Raw genomic sequence first — 23,422 nt, forward strand, 5'->3', positions numbered from 1 at the left:
TTGGGGCCACACACACTGAAGTGCTATTTTAGTCCCAGGTCTTGGCCAAAGCAGATTGGTGGCTCACTTCTATATGGCAAAAAACTCCCAAACTTTCTGGAATTAGGTATTTTCAGTCCAGGTTTAAACACCTCCTGCCTGTGTTTATTTCTAGTGTTAGCAGTGTCAAGTTTTGGTGTTCTGCCCAGATTGCTGCTTAGGAGACTTCAGAGCAAAGGCCTGAGTGAAGCAGGTCAGCTTTCAGAGCACAGCACCTTGCAGTGTTTGCCAATAAAGCCTGCATCCTGCTGGGTGATTTATCCTCCCCCCTGGCTCTGCTGAAGAGCAGTTTTCTTTTTCTCTTTTTACAATAACAACCAAATGCTGGTCTTGCCCTGTTTAAGCACAACAGCTTTGTCTGCAGTCATCCCTCAGCTACTCAGAACAGGTTCTGTGACAGGGCAGGGCTAGAACAAGGTGAGGCACTGGACCTCTCATTTGCTCTGTCATCCACCCTGCAGTGATTGGACCATTGCTTGGTGGAGGGGGGGGTGGGACACTGCCAAACAGGCCCCTCACACCTTCACCTGCAGATGAGTGACATGGGTGGCTATCACAAAGGGGCACCCAGAGACTGGGGGAGGAAGTGGAGCTCCTACAGCTCCAAGCTGAATTACCACTGACAGCACTGGGCAGTCATTGAAAACAGCTTCCTTACAGGTTTGTGCTGGCTGTGCATTCCTGCCCTGGGCCATGCCAGTCAGGGACACAACACACTGTTAGATACCTTTTACACTCAGGCATTTTAAAAGTTCTGAGTTGTCTCATTCATTCAAACATCATGGTGTAGCTCACGCAGGTTTTCCACCCGGAAAACAAAGAGGCCATCTCAGCAAACTGTGATTTTATTGTATTTACAGCAGAATTATTACAATATTCTACAGAAAGCCATGAAATCAAATTGCTTTTAAAAACAAGACCAAAAAAAAACACCCAAAAAAACAACCCAACCCCAAAACCCCCAAAACCAAACCAAAACCCAGCCAGACCCCAACTCTGTTGTGTGGCTGCTACTGCAAGTTCACTTCCATGAGCTGTACATACAGAGACCCTCAGCCAATTATCCATCCATCTCATGATTTTTGGTTGCTTTCTGTAAGGCAAGAATAGCTTGGTTTGAAGTTAACATAAAACATTCAACACACTGCTGGGACAACAGGAGGCTGGAGATGCCTCAGCTGTGTGCTTCAGCACAGAAGATGACTGCTTGGCTTTCTCACAGAGAACTGGGGGATGACAGTTCAACACCACAGATTTCACTCAATGTCCCTTTCTAGTTTCTGTAATTTCCACCATTTGGGGATTGATATTCAGGAAGAAGGAGGCTTCACCACCTAACTTGCTCATTGTGGAAGAGATTTTGAACGTTTAGAGCATCTTTGGGCTCAGCTATACTCCCTTCTGCTTTCAGTACAGCTGGAGCACATGAGCTGGTCTTGCACATGTTCTTATCTAAGAGGTTGTCTTTTTTCTGGCACCACTGACTGCCCAGAAGTAGCTACAGAAATGGAATTATGAGGATTGAGAGAGAAAGGGGATAGAGAAAACTAAAAGCTCTGGAAGTGGAGAAACACTGCAAAGTTTCTTTTGTCTTCTTCCCTTGTATCTGTTCTCACCTTTAAGACTGAGAAACTACAGGGAACCCTTGGCTTGCCTGTGAATGACCTTGTTTCGTATCTGCTGCAAAGATGGCAGGAGTAGTTTGGGAACAGGAAATGTGTGTGGACACATCAACACAAAGAAGTTTTGGAGATCCACACTACAGACTTTGAAGTGAAATGACCAGATTGTAAATGGTAGCATTCATCAACAAAAGCAGTTACCTACACAGTGACCATCCTCCTCCCTACCCTTTCCTGTAACGTCCTCAAAACCTTGCCCCCACTTCCCCACAGCAGATCAAACAAAAAGCAGCCGTTCAGTGGAAGCCACTAGTGCTCAGTTTCTTTGCACATTGAAGCCTGTTCCCTGGTTTTGAGTGAAGATGAGCATTTCTCAGGTTCTAGGAGCTGTAGCTACACAGCAGCTCTGGAAATCAGGCTACTTAAAAGTAGATTTAAGTGCCTGAATTTCAAAACCCCTTATTCAAATCTTTCCTACACCAAAGCACCCCTGAAATACTTGCAAGATAGACACATTCTCAGGTTGGAGAATCAACCTGGACTTCCCTTGTGATAATGCAGTCATCTATAAAGACACTGTGGCGTGATGAAAGTCATCACATTCATGCATTACTTGGCCCTGTCTTAGTTAAGGTGCTAAGCTTCAGCCTTTTAAAGGAGGAACTAAAAAAACAGTATCCTGGAGTTATCCCAGAGAAAATTCTCTGGGATAGAAGAATACATTTTTTAGCCATGCGATTGATTGGATATTGAATACCCATTCATTTCATTTTTAAAGGATATTAGCTTAAATCATCTGCTGGGGAAAAGGGGGAAAAAAGGATGCAGCTTTGGAAGGTTGTGAAAAAAATCACTTTGAGTGAGCACCATACATCAGGACAGCACAGTACTGACTCTGAGTTCAGGTGTCATGCATCAGGACAGCACAGTACTGACTCTGAGTTCGGGTGTCAAGTCAAGGTTTTCCTTTTGAAGGCGTTAGTAAATCAGGATCTATCTAGTCAATCGTAACAACCTCAATAGTGTATCTTTTCATGCCATATATGCTTCTCAAGTATTCAGCTGAGACAGCAGAGTGCCTGCAAAAAGAACAAATTCCCCTGCATGGGAATCAGAAAGGACAAATGCTGCAGCATCTCCCCTTCACCAAACAGCAAAGCTCCCCTGGGCGTGCAGGAGGCCAAGGGCTGAGACACAGCCCATGTTCTCCATGGCTGGTAACCTCTCCTCAGACAGCCCCACGCAGCTGAGATGCAGAATTTATTCAGGATGCAGAACCTCATGAAAAAACAAGGGGAGCAAGACCACCTGAAGTTCTGGTAGCCAAAGATCTCCCTGGGCTACTGGCAGTGTTGCATCAGCGGAGGACTCTCAAATCCTGCAAATAGCTGAGTCCCAGTACCTGCTGGGCTGCAAGCAGAGCTGCTGGCTCCTCCACTTACAAGGTCCAATCCCAAGAAAGCTCACTTAGCAAGTGCCAAGATCTGCTTCCAGAGCTCAGAAAGAACAAGTTACGAGGTGGGAATCTTAGAAGCTGTGGGCCTGCAGGCAGGGTGCTTGTGAGAATGAGTTGTAAATACAGGCGGACAACCAATTCATGCATCTGATTGCCTCTTCTCATATTCCTGTGGAGAGTATTTACGGTGTAGTAAAACAGGAAGGCTATAGATTTGTGGTTGTCTTGAAGGACAGGTGGGGAAAATGAGATCTGCCAAAGTGCATTGTGTGGTCTAAGGAAAATACACCTAACTGCCTTGGAGATGGAGCTTCTAATAGGAAGCGGGGGTGGGAGGTGGCATGAGATTGGATTTGTATCCCAGACCTCTTCCAGGCCTGTGTGAGACCAAATTAATTTGAACTGAGTTTCCTGATACTGACACAATAAATGCTGTACACCTCTCTCTTGTCTTGCAATACTTAAAGCCCTTGTTTTTTCAGTCTAAATGTGTAGATACCCTTGCCAGTTCCTGCTGTCTCCCAGACAAACATTTTCACGCTTGATATCAAATCTCAGCACAGTTCACAAAGCTGCAACTGCTTAACGGTGCTGCATACCTGGAGACCTGAGCAAGAACCCACAAAGGCTTCCATCCCTACATTCGATCCCTCCCTCCATCACAGGACTCAGTCACTTGTTTGTACAATTTACAGTGAGATCAGGTTGCAGGAGCTTGTGTGGAAAGGATCTTCCAATGAAGGATCTAAAAGACTTAGAGGTAAACAGGATGCCACTGTCTATCAGCAAGTTACCCATCTTGGGTTTACAAAGAGGAGATGCAGGCATGCTGGGAATGAAGTAACAAAAGATTACACTTTCTGGTCCAGCCCTGGACCTATCTAGTCCCTGGAGTCTATGGTTAAGACATCCCAGTTTCTTAAACCCACAACATTACCACTCAAACTGCCACAAATGTAAGGAGAAGATGAACATTTTCCTCTGAGGACTTCATGTGGACAAAGGTTAGAGAAAATCCAGGAAGGGAAATCTGCCTGCCCTGTCTTCTCTCTCAATAAAGCACTGAGCCTCCTTCGTATGGAATTGCACAAAGCAAATTCTGTTAAATACAGAGATGAAGATTACTGAATGGAGTTTTCCTAACAGTCAGTTGGTGATGGTGGAGCTGAGAAAGAAAAAAGGCCTTCAAAGATATTTTTCACCCTACCAAGTAAACAATTCAAAGAACTTTGCATTTAGCAACAGGTAACATTCTAGAGATATGGTAAGTGAATTGACAACAGTACACAATACACAGACAGAGAATAAAATGCCAAAAACTTAAGGCTAGCTATTAAAGTAATTCTACTATCAAAAAGTTACAAAATTTAAATTAAAACATGCATTTTCCAATTACTTTTATTTATTTTTTGTTTTAACTGTGCTGTAAATTAAGTGTCTTCATTGAGAAGGTATCAGTTCATGGTCCAAGGATTTCAGCATCCAAGATTTCAACCACATCTGAGTGAAGTCCTGTGTTAATTAAGGAGTTCATTCCCATGCATGAATACTGCTCCCATGAAATGAACGTCGTGTACTGGGGCACCAGCCACACACTTAATGCAAGCCAGCAAAACAAAACCTTTACAGCTGATAACCAAAGAGGCCACAAAGTCAGGCCTCAAATGACAGAAAGCAAAGAGCTTTGTACAAATTGAACTCCAGCATACCCAAGTCCAGCCTGTAATACTGTCTTGATACGACTCAAACCCAGCCAGCAAAAGGAGTGCAGTAAAAGTGACCTCATACAGTTGCATTTCCCTACCAGCTACACCAGAAGAAGTTCAGACTTTTTTTCCACTGCAGGTCAGTCAGGCATGTAACTTATTGTACATCTATGAACTTGCAAAATAAACCCCTCCTGTGTTAGTACATGGCAGCACAAAAGCATGAAACCCCAGCTTCATAAAGGAGTTTGTCTATAGAGTTAACTTAAATCTTTCTGTAAAATAGAAGGAGTAAAAGGGGAAAAAAAAAAAACCCAAAGGAAAAAAAAGAATAGAAAATCCAATCTACCACTTCCAATCCAATCAGATGTTAGCCATGGTTGCTTATAAATATGACCACCCAGCTCCACTCTTCTGAAGGAGTTCAAATGAACAGGCTTTGGTAAGGACAGAAAAATGGCTCCACCCATTGCAGGGACAGTTAGAGAAACCAGGCTGCTTCCTAGCAAAATACATTCTACGGCTGTTCAATTTGTAGAACTAACCCACCTGTAACACCTAAGGAGGATAATAAACTGTGCATCTTAAAAGTTAGCATTTCTTTCACCTTTACATATTTTTAGTGCAAAATATTTTAGGGTGAGGATTTTACAACAAAAAAAAATGGCAGTAGCAGCAAGAAATCTTCTGGGTTTGTACAGTAACGACAACGCCAAGGAGTTGTGTTCCTTCTGAGCGACAAAACACCACCCTGTTGCCAGGATTAGCCTATCTAAGTGTTTCAGGCACTGTAGTAATCAAACTAGCACCCCCGTTTCGTTATGGAACTGATGGACAAAATAGGTCATGGAGATCAGTTCAGCTTCATTTATGCCAGAGGTTTCTTTCTAGAGAGGTCGCAAAGGCTTTCGCTGTTACCGACCCTGTTTATAAACATCAGGGGTTATTTTTGTGCTTATTGGCATGTTCTGAGTGATTAGCTTCAGTCCTGGCTACCAGGAAGCTCTTCAACCTTACAGAAATTTAAACCCCTCCCAGCAGTTCTGAGTTGTGGAATTCCCTCGTGGAGAAGTCAGACACTTAAAACCCCAGCAGCAGAACTAACATTACACCGTTTAAATGGTCACACCAGAAGCTTCATGATGGGTTTTTTGGGTGATCAGAAAGAGTATAATTGGTATTTCAGGCTGAAAGTCAAACCCATAGGTAACACACTTTTTGAGACCGAGAGAAAACCCCTTGCTTGGTCTTGAAACATCTGACGGACACCACGTCACCGTTGTACAGCAGCGACTTTGTCCTGCCCTTCAGGGAAGCGAAGAAACCGATCGTGACACTGATTGTCTCCACTGAAAACAGAAAGCGCTAGGTCCTTTGATGTACACCACAGATCAAGTCAGGTTAGACAGTGAGGATGGAGAATTCCATTATGGAAAAAAACCCCAACAACCCTAACAGCAGTTCCCAGAGTTAGGAGCCAGTGGAGTGAAGGCTGGGGATTGGGTAGAACTTGGAAATCCGGCTTTGTGTGGAAGGGTTAAGGCATTCGGACTCTCCAGTCATTTTAAAGAAAACCTCTTGTTCCTGCAGTTTTCTGGCAAATTCTTCCTCCAGGGTCTAAAACCAAAATCAGATTGTCACAGGGTTACAAGGAAAAGAACAAGAAACCCCTTACACTGGTGGCATATTGTCCCTTCACGCACCATCGCCAAGAAAGCCTCACAACTCGCCTACCAGTTTGAGCACTGCAAGACAGCTGAGGCACAGCGAGCTAAGAACATCATCTGCCTGTGGGACACTCGCTGAGCGGGGTGAAAATCGAGTATTTATCACTTCAAAATAAAATACAAACCCCAAGATCAACCTCCACCACCCTTCCTCTGTCATCTAGCACTCCATTTCTGCAGTAACCAACTGGATGATCTCAAAGGTCTTTTCCAACCTGGTTAATTCTAAAAGCTTCTGAACCTCTGAAAAAAAAAAGGCTTCTGAAATGCTTCCCTAAACACAGACTCACCTCCAGCTAGTCAGTTTTATGTGCAAATATGCACACAAGTGCTTGCAAGGGAGGGCATGGTAAGAGGCTGAGAGCACACATGAGGGGCTGATAACACACAAGGGAATAGAATAGAATAGAATAGACTAGAATTAACCAGGTTGGAAAAGACCTTTGAGATCATCAAGTTCCAACCTATCACCCAACACCATCTAATCAACTGAACCATGGCACCAAGCACCCCATCCAGTCTCCTCTTAAAACACCCCCAGTGATGGTGACTCCACTACCTCCCTGGGCAGCACATTCCAATGGCCAATCACTCTTTCTGTGAAGAACTTCCTCCTAACCTCCAGCCTAAACCTCCCCTGGTGCAGCTTGAGACTGTGTCCTCTTGTGCTGGTGCTGGTTGCCTGGGAGAAGAGACCAATGCCCACCTGGCTACAGGTGTTATCAGGGGCTGATAACGCAGAAGCTTCTTTTGCTGCATGTGCCCATTTTCTAACAGCTGTGATTATTCAGTGACCTACAGCAGTTCTGTACAGCAGCTTCATTCTCCTCCTCTGCCATCCTTTTGCTATTGTCTGTGTTTGATAGATCCAACTCTCGGTTATTTTCTGACTCATAAACTGCTCCGATTTACCTTTTTCCTTGGTCTCAATTTCTCTCTCCATTCCTTCAGCTCCTGGCTGTGCTCTTCATCCAGCTCTTTTAGCTTCTGAGTCTCGTGCTCAACCAGTAGATGGCATTTTTCATTCTTGAAACGAGATAAAGATAATCCTTATGTAAAACTAATTCAGATTAGGCAACCCCACATTTGTGCAGCGACATATGTTGTCCTAATTCTTTTTAATTAGCTTATTCCCTGTAAATAGTGAGGTGAATAATTACAAGACAAAAGCATGTTAGGAGGCTGCATTATCAAAAGCTGATCTCTCCATCAGAACCAATTGAGGTAAGAAATACTTGTAAATCCAAATACACTGTTGAGTCTCATTAAAGCAGCGGCTGACAGTGTTACTCAGAACAGTTTCACTGCCTAATAATGCATTTCAAGGTCATGCAGCATTTCTGCTCTGCTTTCTGAAGGCAGTTTGTATAATTTATAAAGATCAATTACATTAAAGGGGAGGGAGCTTCTTTGGAAATATTTCAACTCTTGGTGCCAAGGAGCTGCGACTAACAAATGGGGCTTAGAGAGGAGAGAAATGTGCTTGTAGAAGCAGCCTCAGAATTCCCCATGGAAAGGAAAATCACAGGATCACAGAACTGTCAGGGCTGGAAGGGACCTCAAGGATCATCTATTTCCACCCCCCCCCGCCATGGTCAGGGACACCTCACACTACAGCAGGTTGCTCACAGCCACATCCAGCCTGGCCTTAAAAACTTCCAGGGTTGAGGCTTCCACCACCTCATTGGGCAACCTGTTCCAGTGTCTCACCACCCTCATGGTGAAGAATCTCTTCCTAACATCCAATCTGAATCTACCCACTTCTAGTTTTGCTCCACTGCCCCTAGTCCTATCACTCCCTGACATCCTAAAAAGTCCCTCACCAGCTTTCTTGTAGACCTCCTTAAGATACTGGTAGGCCACAATAAGGTCTCCTTGGAGCCTTCACCTCTCCAGACTGAATAGCTCCAACTCTGTCTCCATAGGAGAGGTGCTCCAGCCCTCTGATCACCCTTGTGGCCCTTCTTTGGACACATCCAAAGAGTAATCAAACCACACACCAGCTTCACATTCCTCTCAGTAAAGTGCATATGTATCTGCCTAACTTTCAGAGGACTTCTGAGGCATGGCAAGAAAAAAAATGAAGTATTTGGCTACATCAGATCCTTGATTTTTAAGAGCAGCCAATGTCTGTCTCTAAACCCCGTGTTATTTGTTTCCAGGGTTCCAGTCCCCACCGGGTCTGAGGCAGAGGACGGAAATGACAAGCACTTGGCTAGATGTGGAGTGCAGCTAGGGCCCAATTTTTCTCAGTGAAGCTCAGAGTAGCCCTAATCTGCTCTATTTTACTTGAGCTGAAACTCTCACAACACTCCCACTGTACTTGGGGATTTACTGAGGCGTATTAGTGGCACAGACAGGAATGGGTTTTGCAGGATGCAAGAAAGTGAATAGGGCAGAACTGGCTTCATTGGTCTCCAGAGGATTTCTCTAACAAAGGTTATCAGCAGGTAATCATTTAATGCTTTAAAAATGCCTTGGGTCCCTGAAACATGGAAAAGCTGATTTAACAGAGAAGGAGCTCTGGTGTACAGCAGCAGCTTTTGCACAAGAGACAAATGCCCACCATGAGCTCCCTGCTTCAAGGAAGAGCATTCCTTCTAAGCACCTACCAGAAGCTTAGGTACAAACAGCAGCCTGCACTTTGTGAAAACCACCTCGCTGCCACAAGCATTTTGTGGGTAGTGCCTGGTGCCATTTACCTCTGTTCTGATTGATGACATTTCAGCAAAATCAGGTTAAAAGGAAATGCTGCCTACAGAAAACAGCAGTAGGAACCTGACTGATGGTCTCGAGGTGCTCATCTGATTCTGATTCACGCTCTTCCTGCATTTAAAATGATTTCCCTTTAATTGATGTAAGTTTATGAATCTGGTCAAGCAGTATGCTGCAGGCCTTTGAAAGCCAAGTAGGAAAAAGCCTACACCAATCAGCAAAAATGCAGGAAAAGGTGTTTCTGCTCTGCCTGCATCTGTCATTAACTTGAGTCTTCCCACTGCACGTTCATTTAGTATCATCTATTTTTAACCTGTAACTGATGCAGTTCTCTGATGTTTGCTTCACACTGCAACTGAAGGTCCCGCATTTGGTTTTCGTGCTTCTGATGCTGAGCCAGTCTCTCATTTTTCTGTCTCTTTTCTTCTTGAATAGCAAACTGAAAAGAAAAATAATAAAAACAACCAGTTTGTATGTGCCTCGAGGTACAACATATGTAACAAAAAAGAATGGGTTTAAAGGATTTAAACAATAACTGGATTTTCTTTATTCTTTCTTTGTAAGAACTCTTATGAAAGGAATGCCCTCACAGTTTTCGTCTGTCATTCCATTTCTCTGCACTCTGGTTGCTCCTGAAAACACAGCACATTTCACTTCCCAGCTCCTGAAATTATCTCCCTCTGAAGCTATGTGACATAAGTGATAGCTAAGGTTGCTGTTACACAGCTGTGGGGGACTCTCTTTTCCAGGGCTCCAGTTCTGGGCCCCTCAGTTTAAGAAGGACATCGAGACACTTGAACGTGTCCAGAGAAGGGCAACAAGGCTGGGGAGAGGCCTTGAGCACAAGCCCTACGAGGAGAGGCTGAGGGAGCTGGGATTGTTTAGCCTGGGGAAGGATCAGGGGTGACCTCATTGCCCTCTACAACTACCTGAAAGGTGGTTGTAGCCAGGAAGGGGTTGGTCTTTTCTCCCAGGCAACCAGCACCAGAACAAGGGGACACAGTCTCAAGCTGTGCCAGGGGAGGTTTAGACTCGAGGTGAGGAGAAAGTTCTTCACTGAGCGAGTCATTCGTCATTGGAATGTGCTGCCCAGGGAGGTGGTGGAGTCACCGTCCCTGGAGGTGTTCAAGAGGAGACTGGATGTGGCACTTGGTGCCATGGTCTAGTCATGAGGTCTACCGAGACAGGTCGGACTCGATGATCCTTGGGGTCTCTTCCAACCTTAGTTATACTGTGATACTGTGATACTGTGATGTGAAGTGGTGACTTGGGGCTTTTAAGCATCAGTAGAAAGCAAACCTCTAAACACCTTCACAACACTCCCTTTAAAAGAATGACTGAATGCCTGCAGTTTTAGTTTAAAAAAGGACAAAAATCAAGTATTCTTAAAAGCATTTCATAGAATCACTGAATGGTCGAGTGGGAAGGGATCTGTGCAGATCAACAACCTGCCCAAAGCAGGGTCAGCTAGAGCAGGTTATGCAGAAACGTGTCTGCTTGGGTTCTGATCATCTCCACAACCTCTCTGGGCAACCCACTCCATTGCCTGACTATCATACCAAGAAAAGAATTTCCCTGTTTGAACTAGATTTCCTGTATTTCAGTTGTGCCCACTGCCTCCCATCCTGTCACCAGGCACCACTGAGAAGAGTCTGGATTCACCTTCTTTAGTCCCTCCCACTGAGTACTTACACACCTGGTAGGATTCCCCTGAGCCTTTTCTCCTCCAGGCTGAAGCATCTCAGGGCTTTTTTAAACATCTTCTATAACAAGACCCACCAGTCCCTCAGTCATCTTCAAGGCCCCTCCTGGGACTTGCCCCAGTAAATTCATGTGTGTTGTATTGGGAAGCCCAGGACCAGACCCAGCATTTCAGGTAAGTTTCACCAGAGCAGAGGGGAAGACAACATCCTACGACCTCATCCAGTGCATCAAACCAGTTGTGCACCACCCGTGAGCTCCCTCCCTCCCTCCCACTGACACTGCATGAAGGTTTTACACTACCAAACCTGGTGTTATTAATTACCTGCTTAATTTTCTCACGATCCTGGTCTGGAGAGGCTAATGAATTGATTCTTAAACTTTTCTTAAACATAGCCATGCGAGTCTTGGCCTCGCTCCGCTGGATCTTGGGCAGCCTGGCTCTCTCTTGCGTGTGCTTGTTCTTCAGCTCCTCGATCAGGCGCTGATTGTATCTCTGCATTTGCTCTGTTTCCTAAAACGTGAACCATATGGAAATGTTACAGAGTAACTGTTAGAAGATCTGCCTGCCTTTCATCAGCTGGAGGCAGCTTCTTTCAAGGGAAACCAGTCCCAGCCCTAGTGGTACTGATGGGGAGAAGCAGGGAGGGGGCTACTGGGAACTCTGGATCATGCCCAACCCATAAAACTCCCTTAACTAATACAAACACACACCTGTTTTACCAGTGGGTGTTCAACTCCTGATTTGCATTTTCAAACTCTATGTTATACAGAGGAGAGAACCTTTTGTGGAACTGAGCTTCTGCTGCTGCAGTGGGGCAAGGTTGGTTTCTTGCAAAAGCAGTAGTCACGTGGGGATAAACCAAACCCTACAGAAACCTTCAGTGGAGGCTGAGCATGCTGCTGTCAGCAAGGAGATCCCTGTAGTATCTCTCTGCTGGGCTTACACTTTCAAAAATTTGACTAGCCTTGTTTAGTGTATTCCAGTAAAAGCCCAGAATGCCTTGTGGACAGTAAGTGCTGTGTTCTGGGCTTTTATAGGATTTAGCTACAAAGAGACAGTTGTCAGCTCCTTGCCCAAACCCTAATCCAGTTCATTCTGCTCATTTAATTCCAGGATGATTTGGCTAATGAGCAGGTTCCTCTGAACAGAAACTGGAATTGGTTTTGGTGTGTAAGTAGAATTTGGTATTTTTAATAGAGAAAGGCTGATGTTTGTTGTGGCTGGGTGTTTGGTTTTTTTCTTTAAGAATCAAACAACCTTCAGCATACTCCTAAGTTATTAAAGCAAGATGATTAAGACAGAACATAGCTTCAAAACAGCTGTCTGGGTCTTGCCTGTGCAAGCAAACAGCTGCCAAGTAAAGACGGTAAGAGAAGGACATTACCATACACAAAAGAAAGCATCAAAGTCAACACTAACTTTTTCATGCCTCTTCAGCAGCTGATGTCTCTGCATGAAGTACTGATCTTTGAGTTGCTGTTTGAGGAGCTGGTGCTTCTCTTGTAGGTGTCGCTCTTCCAGCTCCCAGATTGCAGCTTCACGAGCTGGGAAAACAGGAGGAAGTCCGGTTCAGAGAGTGCAACACTTGCTAATGTATCTGCTAGCTTGTGTTAGAAGTGGCCTACAGGTGCAATGCAAGAACACTGCTATTCCATAGCAGATGCTTTTATTGCAGTTCCAGGTAAGTCATGAAGACTAGCCTTTGGTTTCTTAAATTTAGGGCAGGCTATTTGTTATTGCAGCACAACACAAATGTCTGGTTTTGAAGAGAGAGCCTGATGCTGGATACCTCTCATGAGCTGCTGTTTGTTGTTGAGGCAATCTCGCTCAATAGTGGCTAGTTCTGTCTTCTGCTGCTGAATAATCTTCTTCAGAGATGCATCCAGTTCCTGTTGCTGTTTCTGCACAAATTCCTGCTCCTGGTAAAAGCCAATAGAAGTAAATGAAATTGTGTTCCTCTAACCCCATTACATTTTAGTGAAACTCCCAGTTCTCTCAGCATTAGCTATATATGAAAACAGATACACCTACGAGAATTTGAGCTAACGTGCCTCAGCTATAAAATCACATCTCTTGTATTTTCTACATAGACAGTAGGTAAGAGCATATTGAATGTTTAAATAATACCTTCAGAAGTAAGACCAAAGGCAACAAAACTAGCCAGCAATCTGCAATTCATTCCATTTCTTGTCTCTCCTCAAAAACAAGCTGGAGGCTCAAAGCTAGCAAAAGTAAGTACTCAGTATGAAGTCTCATTTATTAAGGGTTAATTATTCACGGATGTAAGAAAATGGAAGTGTGTATAGTTGTTTTGCTTTGGATGATTACTTAAAGCCTGTTTATTTTACACAGTTGGTTTTCAGATTTCTGTCTCAATTTCAAGTGATTTATCTTGTCATGAAAGCAAAGAGGCTGGGAGTTCTCCAAGACTGCTATGAAGACACTCACTAGCTCTTGCAGAAACTGCATATTCTGCAGGACTTGCAGGCTTGTCACACCAGAGCTGAGCTGGCTCCTTCCAAAGAGCTTTGCCATCTGCCTGATGCAGTCCCCATATCACTTGCATCTTCCCATTACCCAAGGAGAGTCACTCTGCTGCATCATTTAAGCAGGGAGTAGTGGGGATTCCCCTCCCATGCCCCAAGACCATACTATTGCCTTTCTCTTTGCAATCATTAAAAAAGGCATCTGCAAGCATGCAAGCATGCACACACACAGTCTTGAACAACAAGAAATGAAAGCAGATGTTCCTCCTATGATCTCAATTCAAAAGAAAGGATGATGGCAGTGACCTGCCAGAGCCAAGGTGGGCAGCTGGAGTATTTGCTGTTATACCTAATGAAGCAATGTTACAGACGGTCTATTGGAAGGGAGATGGGGCAGGGAAACAGTCCTGGGCTACAGAGGATTGGTGGAATGGTCTCCTAAGGCACTGATTTTTATTTTTTCACTGAACCTATGGTAGTTGATGTAAGACTGGCCCCTTAAAACTGCTTTTTATTATGACCAGATGAGGTTTTTGTCTCCCCCAGCTGACAGTGGTTACACTTAGTGACAGGTAACAGAAAACCAGAGGTGGAGTTAAGTTGACAGTGACAGACCTAAGGGCATAAAAAAACTAGGAAGGCCTTTCTGTTTCCCTTTCTAGATACAAAGGATAAGAAAACGACAAGTTTATTATCCTGAGAGTGCAGCCACATAATTTACCTGGTGCTTGATTTGCATGGAATTTCTTGTTTGGAGGGAGTGGGGAGAAAGCCATTCTGGTATAGTCATGGTCAAAAAGCAATTATGCTTGAGCTTTACCCAGTCATTTAAACCTCACTGCTGGTCTTTCTACATGGCAAATCTTAAGAAGTTTTGTAATTGCTAGCACTATAAGACAAACCAGGCAGTCTCAGAAAACACTCCAGCGTTTCCACTTCCCACATCTACTCAAGTCTCACACAGAGTACGTCATGGACTTTACTGAAGACCACAGTGGATGGTGAACAGGTTAAAAGACGGTACAGTGCGAGGCAGTCCACCTTTATAAAATGACAACTTGGTTTTGCCCAAGAAATTCCTTAAACCAAACTCAGACATCTTTAAAATACACGGTTTCACTGCACACACGGCACAGAAGTCACACGTTGCCTCTCACATGTGCTGAACAAGTACTAAACACCAGAGACCAGTATTACACTGCAGTGGTGTCAAGCTTCAGTGTCTCGCCCAGAGGTAACCACTGAAATTGTGATCTTTTTCACTGTGAACAGTGCACAATTGCATAAATTTGTGCTGACTAGTTTGGAAACAGCAATGCTATTGATCAGCACATATGAGCACGAAGAGAAAACACACAGCTGGAAAATCAGGGCGATAAAACTTTAGGTTGTTTTGCATTTTAAGACTTACATCCTGCATTTGTGCGTTGAAAAGTGTACATGAAGACAACTGAAAAGACTGAATCATAACCTGAGCAACGCCCTGTGGGATACAATGTTACTTCCTATGTCAGAACAGAATGAAATATATCCATGTTCTTTAAAACAGCAATAGAAGAAAGAAGATCTGTTGCAGGTTAGTAATAGGCATTCAAAATGTCAGGCCTGATCAAAGTAGTCACTGTTCTAGAAGTTCTAGATGCTCTAAAACTAAACCTCTGCACCTTGTCTAGCACTTATCATTCCAAGTAAGAATACTTCACCTTTAAAACGGTCTCCTTCACCTCCCTTATTTCAACAAATTGAAGCCAGCAAAGAAAACAGGCTAAAGCATTACAAACACTATGAAAATACAGGAGTTTTTCTAGGCTCCCCCAATAATTTCAGACATACACCCTTGGTACAGGGAAAGTGCTGCAACTCCATCACATGCTACCCTGGGAAATTCCCTCATGAATTAAACACATAATCAAATAAAGCTGGCATCACGCTCAATTAGGGTCACTCATATAAACCTTCAGTCTCTAAGTCACTCAATCCAAACCTATTCTGTTGTGGTGCAAACTCACTCTGTACAAGCTGTGGCCTCCACAAAGCCAGTAGTTTTCCAAAATACCATCCCCCTTTCTAGCTGGGTCCTATAAAAGCAGGAAACCTGATGGTGTGAAACTATAGATTATTGGTTGCAAAGTTTCCACACACCTCCACTTTGACATTTAAATAACTTCATTTTACCCCATCCATTCTGCTCTAGGAACAAGATGCCTCATGCTTACATATTATGTACATTTTCCTCCCCTGCACTCATGTTGTTCAAAATTCACTTCTAACTGTAACCTTTAGAATGTGATGGACCTATGGGGTACTTACCACTCATAAAAGCACAGTACATAAACTTGCCATTGAAAAACGCTGTTCAGTTTCGATAGAGCACACAAAATGTCACAGGGAACAGCACAAACCTGGAAATGGCTGCTCCTACATTTCTAGCCAGTACACTCTATGGGATGTGACAGGGGAGTACTCAAAAGGAAGAGAGCAGTACGGAGGGTTAGTCCGAGTTAAGTTCCATATTCACTCAACAACAACAAGAAGTGAAATCATCAAGCTGTGTGAATACTGCTGCCTTTTGTATTTTAGTAGCTTGAAGCTGCTGTTGTTACCTGAGCATGCTGGCTTTGTGCAAGCTCCTCTTTCTTGCGTTTCATGAGCTCTTTTCTCAGCTCTTTTGGTGCTTTCTCCACTTCACATAAAACCTACAGTGTATATAAGCATGCAGAAGGTGGCGAAAAGAACACTTTTTCTCCACAGCAAGCATTACTGTGAACATAGGACATGCAAGTCAAGCGCTAGAGGTACTGGGAAGCATGCATTACTTCAGTGGCAGGGATGTTAGCTTAGTGACAAGAGCTTAATGAGAAGAGAAGGAACAATAGGCGCTTTATGTATGCCAGTGCGGCGCAGAAAGGAGGTATATGCCAGCCTTTTTTGCATGCAAATGCTGCCCAGTGCTCTCTGCCATGGCAGCCTCTCCCTTGCGCTTTCATGCAGCAGCTAGAGGAGTCAATTGTTAAGAAAACCACCACCTGCAAAAGTGGTATTTTCTTGAAGCACTACAGCAAAAGGACCACAGAGTATGTTTACCTCATGGTAAAGCTGTGAAAAATGGTTGGAAGTTTAAAATGACTTCCACTGAAAGCCAACTATTTCTGACCCTGTCTCAAAGGGGAATTTGTAAGATGCCATTTTCAGTGTCTCTAACAACAAATGACATCTACATAGGCAGTGCCTTTAAAACAATCATACAAGCAAATAAAAAATGAATTGGTTGTAAGGGTTGGGTTGTGAAGAATTTAAAGGCAAAACCCACCAACAGCTAAGCGTGTTATCAGGCAACTTTGCATGACACATAGGCAAGAATGGAACGTGTTTCGGTCCAAAGTGAATTAGACTAGATTAGCAGAAAGGGTCTAAATATAAGCTGGCTAAATCAGCTGACTATTAATCTGTTAATTTGCTGATGTGTTTTATTCATTTTTAAGAATTATAAAAAAGTAACATTGCACACTCCAATGTAGCATGGGCAGAGTTTTAGAGCACCAGCTGCACTTCCCTGCAAACTGTAAATCGCCTTCTTAAGCTTTAAAACGATGCACCGAGAAACAAACGCCTGTTTGTTTAATAGTGGAAGCATCATCAGAAAACAGAGTCCAAATCACCACATGCTAGTCCTGTTTCCATGAAAGAACTGCTTTTAGCTCAGAGCAATACGTGACACTCTTCCCGCTTTCCCATGTAGGACCCAATCACCAGTAAAATAGAGAGAGAGAGACTCAAAAATGCAAGAGGTACCGCAAAAGAAGAACAATCGTTATTTACACGTGAGCATACGGTTCAAATGCAACACAACTCAGATACATGGTTTGTATGCACCTTTCTACTACAGCATCATTCTAGGCAAAAGCATGGACAGCACAGATTTCTAAAGAAATCTAGAGACTACTGGAGCAAGTTCTAGAGCCGCTGATATACCAACGAGCACTACACAATTGATGTGAATATGAAATAAGACAGCTTTTAAGATGCAAAACCTACGTGGAAAACACATCACCTTCTCTCACTCTGATGCAAGCAAATTCACGGCACAAGGTGTCACTGTCAAATGCCATTCATTTTGCCTTTAGTGTGTGACACATAAGAAATGAACTGTAAAAGGTTTTAGGTTACCCACACTTTTTTGATTCTGGCTTTCTTTTTGCTTTTGAGTTGAAAAAACTACACCCATGTAACAGCTGTCACTTCATACAAAGACATTCTAAACCACAACAGCACACATTTAATAAAAAATTTAACAAATTAATCAAAACCAGCTAAAATCTCTGGAATTTAAGTAGTTCTTAGTAGTGAACAAGAACATATTCCTTCCTTTGACAATCTAATTGGGTAAGCGTTTACTAAGTAGCTAAAGCTGGATTTGTTTGAGGTAAAAATCTCAAACGTTCTTCACAATCTTTAAGAAAAGACTTTTTCTGGATTTAATGTTGGAAAGAAAATATTTTAGTATAGATTCTGTGAAAAATGAAGTCTTCTTTCTAACTTGGTGATGTTTTCTAGGCCTACCTAAATCTTCCCGTTAGCCGCTTGTATTTCACTTGGGGCAGTAAAACGAAAGAAATAACACTGACTGCTAGCCCCCCTTCCACAGCCCATGAGAAGGCTTCAGGTAGTTCTAATCTCCACTGTTTGTCATGCCCACAGTTGTCGTTCTGTATGTTGCCATCACTGTCTCTTACCTCTTTTTTCTTGTTCTTCAGCATGTTCTGGAATTTGGACAATTCCTTCTCCTGTTCTGCTTTGATGCGTTTTGCTTCATCTCGTAAGCGGTTTGTGTGCTCCTGTTCCAAGCGCTCTATTGTCTGCTTCTGCTGCTTTTCCAGATTTTCTATTTCTTGGTCATACTGTCGCTTTTTACTCTGTAAAAAAAACCCACATTTTGGCATCTTCTTTTAGGAAACTAAATGCTGTGCAGTGTACCACAGCAGGGGATAGCCATGATGAACTGTTTGAGCAGGGTAAGCACTAGCATAAAAGCAGGGCACCCGGTGATGGAAAACATTGCTATTGGCTAGTAAGAATGAAAACTAAGATGTAGCCACCAAAAAAGGAAACACCTGATTTCTGCTAGTAGTGTTCTGCCTATTCCATCAGGATGTCATGTTTTAAGAGCACCAAAATCCAGACACTCACTGTCATTTCCTGTTCAAAACGTCTGTAGATCTGCTCTCGCTGCTGTAAAAGCTTATTACTGAGTTGCTGTTGGGCTCTCTGCTCTTCTTTCTGAAGAAGCCGCAGCTCTCTTAGCTCTTGACGTCTAATAATGAAAAAGAACACTTCGTGTTGACGGGAAAATAAAAGGAGGGGAGAATCACAAAAGAAGAACAAGGTATCTGCTGCCTCCACTAAAACTAGTTTTGAACTGATTGTCTCATTAAGAAACGCTTTTTACATTCCTTCCTGCTAAGGAAATAACTGAAACTGCTTCCCAAATATTACAGAACTAAGATTACTAGACACCTTCTTTATTCAAAGAGAAAAAAAAATTAGCTGCTAACCCCTTGTAAAGTTTACTTTGACAAGCACTTACCGTAGAAACCGCATTTCTTCGCTTTTGGAGTCATTCTCAGTGACTATTTTTGATGTGGTTACGCTCACTTCTACTCCATCTACAACAAACTTCCGCGTTTTCTTTAACGTTTTCTTCTGTCTTCTGGTTTCCTGAATAAAGCATTGGTCAAGTTATTCTGTACTCATTTCAGTGATATCCTTTTTTCCCTTAAAATTAAATTACTTCTAATATTTCTACACTTCAGGAGTTCTTGCTGATCAGGTACCTCATTAATCAAGTGGGAACTTGAAAGAGTCTAATGTAATGAAACTTTCTCTAGCAAAGGGAAACCATAAACATTTATCATCTAAATTACCAGACAGAAAACCAGTATCCAGATAAACCTTGAACAGAACTGATGCAGTTTTCTTCACAAGAGCTGAAGACAGTTGCAATTACAGCTCGCTTTTGACTCCAATTTCCCCAGCCACCAAAAAAATGTATTTAATTCTGAAAACCGGTGCAGAAGCAGAATAGCAATTGACTCACCTACTTACTTCTGCATTGGAAAGAAATTAAATGAGCAAATTTACCATTTTAATTTATTTATATTAGTCAAAAACCATGTGGCAGTCTTGCTGACAGAACTGGAGACTTCTCAGCTTCTCAGAGCTCCTCTGGTTTCATTACAAGAGAAGAGAGCCCTCAGCTGAGATTGTGTCTCCACCACTGTGTTCCTGCATACAGGCTGAAGTCACGCTGAGCACAGCTGTGCCAAGTTATCATTTTGGTTTGTGTTTTAGGTTTGGTTTGGTTAAGTTTTTTTCTTCAAACCCATAGCTACATAGCTACTATCCTAGTAGGGCTATAATTGTATACAGTATGCAGATATAAATAAATTTCATAATCTGGAATGTGCTTCCTCTGAATAAGGTCATTCATACTGGCATAACTACATTGATATAGTACAATCTAGGAGGAAGCAGCAGCCTGGGAGACTGCCTGCCTTCTAAATCTAAGCAGAAAGGCAGAAGATGCAACTGATAGAAATTCAGCATAAGATCAGGTATGATAAGGAGATTTGTCCTGTTATCCTGTGCAGAGTGAGGCACTGAATTAGTCTTCCTGAAAATCTGAACTACAACCATTCATAATATTTACCTTTAAGATTGTTAGATTTCCCGTTACATGCTAGTCCACAGTTTAAAAACACTATTATGTAATAAAGTAAGAAAATACTTAGCAGCTCTGCAGCTTCTAGTTTTGCTGCATAGCTGCACAAAATCTAACACACTGCCAGAATGCACTATTTAGAATACCTCAGTTTCTACAAAGTTTTATACCCCACGCTGTCATACTAGGTTCTCACCCAATAACTTTCTTCGTTGAAACACTCAAACTTGGAGACAATTTTGGGGTCACACTGACACTGGATTTGAATAAAAATATATCTTATCCCTTACCTGCAAAGATATTGATCCTGTCTCTTTGTTTTTACTAAGGAAACTGGAAATTGACAAGTTCAAATCAATGCTGCTGTTATCAGCCGTAGAACCAGTGCCTGAATCCGCATCGTTTTCCTTCACACTTTCCGCTTCTAGCTGCTGCAAAGTTTCGGTGTTGTCTCGATTCTCTGTTTTGACTTTCTCATGATTTTCTTCAGTGCTAATACTAATACTGGGGACTGGTGTGACTTCAGAGTCATCAGCGTGCTCACTGACAGTATCCTGAAGCTTATTCTTCGTCATTTCATCAGAAGTCATTTCCAAATGCTCCTTGTCTATCTGAATGTTGTTCTCCTGGATATTCTCAGCTCCACGCTCTTCTGAATGTTGGTCCGTATCGGCCGGTTTATCCACCACGTCACCAGAAATATCCTCAGCCTTGCTCTGTATTACCTTCTGGTCTACCTCATCTTTTCCAGAGTCTTTTATTTCTGCTTCTTCCATGCTGCTTATATGACTAATATCCTCATTTTCACTTTCTGCCAGTTTCTTGTCTACCTTGATCGCTTTATCTTGGCTTTCCGATAGAGTTTCTTCAGAGCTGATTATCTCATGGACCTGCTTAACCTGACTTTCCACTGGCTTATCCACAGTCTCAGGTATTTTATCCCCATCACTGATCCGTGTTTCAGCAATATCACCTCTCTCCTTAATGTTGTCAATTCCATGCTTTATTGGTTCCTTTTCTTCATCAGCCCTTTTATCTGCAGCATTAGGCACAGTTTCTGTAGCGGTGTCTGTTATCACCTCTTTCTCTGCTTCAGCTTTATCTTCCTTTTGCTCTGTAGTGTTTTCTGCAGGGACCTGTTCTTCCTTATTTTCTGAGAGATCTATGCTGTTCTCTTCTTTTTCACCAGTTTCCTTAGAAATTGTTTCAGTTTCTAGACTATTTTCAGCTGCAGGTACTATTTTTAGTTTATTATCTCCTGCCTCTTCATTTCTCAAGTCATTTTCTTTCACTATTTGCAGGTTGGGTTCATCCTGTATTTCTGATTTTGCTACCACATCAGTTTCTTTCCCTTCTTTCTGGGGTTCTGTATCTTCATGTTGTTTTTCCAGGCTTTCTGTATCCTTTTCCTCGGGAACAATTTTGCCATGCTCATCTCCACCAGTTGGCACGGAACCGTTCTGCACTTTTATATCACCAGCAGTAGCATCGCATATGTTATCAGCTGGTTTCTTAAATTTAGTGTCCTCAGATTCATCTCCAGTTGTTTTGTCATGTGGAAGTATAGTGCTGGCCTTGTCCTCAATTGCACTGCTTTCTGTTTTCTCAGAGAGCGATTCCAAAACAGAGGCATTCTGTGAAAGTTTATCCTCTTCAGAGCTGGCAATACTAAGGTCAGAGGACGCACGCTTCTCTGCAGGCAGCTGCTAAACAAATTCAAGGAAAAAGAAGATTTAGTATTTTTCCAACTTAATTAAAGCAAAGTTCTGTTGAAGAATATCTGAGCAGAGACAAATACTGTATTTATAGGCAGAATTAGAGGAATGAGATGATCTCAAGAGTACTTCACTTGGTATTCCCACAGAACAAGTGCACGAGCTGCAGACAGGCTCTGAACAGAACGCTTTCACAGGAACCTTCCTCCATCTCTCACAATTTAGTAAAATATACTGTGATTGAGGGGAAGGGATCATGGATCATGGTCAGCCTTCTACCTGATGCTTAACAGAATCTTCAAGAGTCTTTTGCCCATCATGTTGCTTTTGGTTTTCACTAGTTCAGTTCCCAGTATTCACAGCTACAGTTGGATTTAAAAGACATCTTTTTGCCAGCTTGGCTACAGAAGAACCTGTGTAATTTTAGTTAGCACAGCACTGATAAAATCCAGTATTAACACCTTCTTCTGCTTTACCAAGAAGAGCATCTTTCCTTGTGTTCTTGTTAAAAATGCCCCCCAGAATTGTGGTCTGTTTTTTTTATCCATTGTGAAACTCCCCTAAAATGGTGAAAATCTCCAGGAGATCTGATTAAGTGGCAATATGGAACTAGAATAGAAAGAGTTACATAACTGTAGAAATTGCTGCTGCTGGCACAAGAATGAATGTTATCAGATTACATAGAGACATATGAAAGAATATAGTAATAAAGTATCACTTTAACCATAATTGCCCTGTCACTCTTCAAAGCAAATGTGTTATCAATCTCTCTGTCTATATTTACTGTTAGAAGTCTGTAATTTGCAGATCAGGCCTCTGATTTGCCTCTGGGAATGTACTGCGTTAGCTATTGTAACAAGCATGGGTCTGATCATGCACTTCCTACCTCAAGGTTTTTGTGTGCATGCAGAAAACAAATCCTTTTAAGTCAAAAGTGCATTTACAGTATTTCTTCACACAGTTGTTCAGGAAGCTGCGTTGATCTCCAGGCAGTTTTTAAAATTACCACAAACAAATAATGTAAAAGCTTCTACCTCACAGCTTCCTAAACTACTGCTTGTGTCAAGACACTTAATTGAGTTACAGGCTGGACCTCACTCCAGCTGTCATAGGGACTGATAGCTTAGCAGCTAATCAGCTGGAAGTGGTGGCCAGTCCTTAGGAGACAGAGGTTACGTCCTGCAGAATGCACGTTTGCCGATCTGCTGGGTTGAACAGAGAAAGTGGTATGAAGGCCAGGGGATGTGACTAGCATAGCAAGGAGGAAACAGATGTGTGCTTCCTGTGCACATGCATTTGGTTTCTTGAGCATTTCTGGCAGCAGCAGCCACTAGTCATACTGGTCACTGTCCATGTTTATATTGCTTGAGCCAGTGAAGTCAGCAAGCACACTGTCTGTATACTCTGCAACCTAATGCCAGATTGATCTTCAGGGTTTTTGCCCTTGATGCACTGAATCTGCACTGTAAGATTCTTCAGCACCTTTAGAAATACATTCATAAATGCAATCCTGGCTTGGTAAAACTAGAGCAT

General features: G+C 42.7%; 1 protein-coding gene across 4 annotated transcripts in view; it reads right to left on the reverse strand.

The window, feature by feature from the left end:
• Nucleotides 1-4,523: 4,523 nt before the first annotated feature.
• SLK (STE20 like kinase) overlaps nucleotides 4,524-23,422 on the reverse strand; it is a 54,138-nt gene continuing 35,239 nt past the window's right edge. For 3 of the 4 annotated variants that reach the window (XM_009908138.2, XM_054163854.1, XM_054163855.1), the window contains exons 9-19: nucleotides 20,465-21,880; nucleotides 19,041-19,171; nucleotides 18,644-18,767; nucleotides 18,190-18,369; nucleotides 16,060-16,152; nucleotides 12,760-12,889; nucleotides 12,390-12,514; nucleotides 11,292-11,480; nucleotides 9,579-9,704; nucleotides 7,463-7,576; nucleotides 4,524-6,440 (exon numbers count right to left, since the gene is read on the reverse strand). In XM_009908138.2, coding sequence (XP_009906440.2) covers nucleotides 6,294-6,440; nucleotides 7,463-7,576; nucleotides 9,579-9,704; nucleotides 11,292-11,480; nucleotides 12,390-12,514; nucleotides 12,760-12,889; nucleotides 16,060-16,152; nucleotides 18,190-18,369; nucleotides 18,644-18,767; nucleotides 19,041-19,171; nucleotides 20,465-21,880 — 2,775 coding nt within the window. In that variant the 3' untranslated portion in view covers nucleotides 4,524-6,293. The remainder of the gene's footprint in view (nucleotides 6,441-7,462; nucleotides 7,577-9,578; nucleotides 9,705-11,291; nucleotides 11,481-12,389; nucleotides 12,515-12,759; nucleotides 12,890-16,059; nucleotides 16,153-18,189; nucleotides 18,370-18,643; nucleotides 18,768-19,040; nucleotides 19,172-20,464; nucleotides 21,881-23,422) is intronic. The other variant, XM_054163853.1, reaches the window with a different exon arrangement.

This window comes from Dryobates pubescens, chromosome 8 (assembly GCF_014839835.1).
Source record: "Dryobates pubescens isolate bDryPub1 chromosome 8, bDryPub1.pri, whole genome shotgun sequence".
In the NCBI taxonomy this organism is placed as follows: Eukaryota; Metazoa; Chordata; class Aves; order Piciformes; family Picidae; genus Dryobates; species Dryobates pubescens.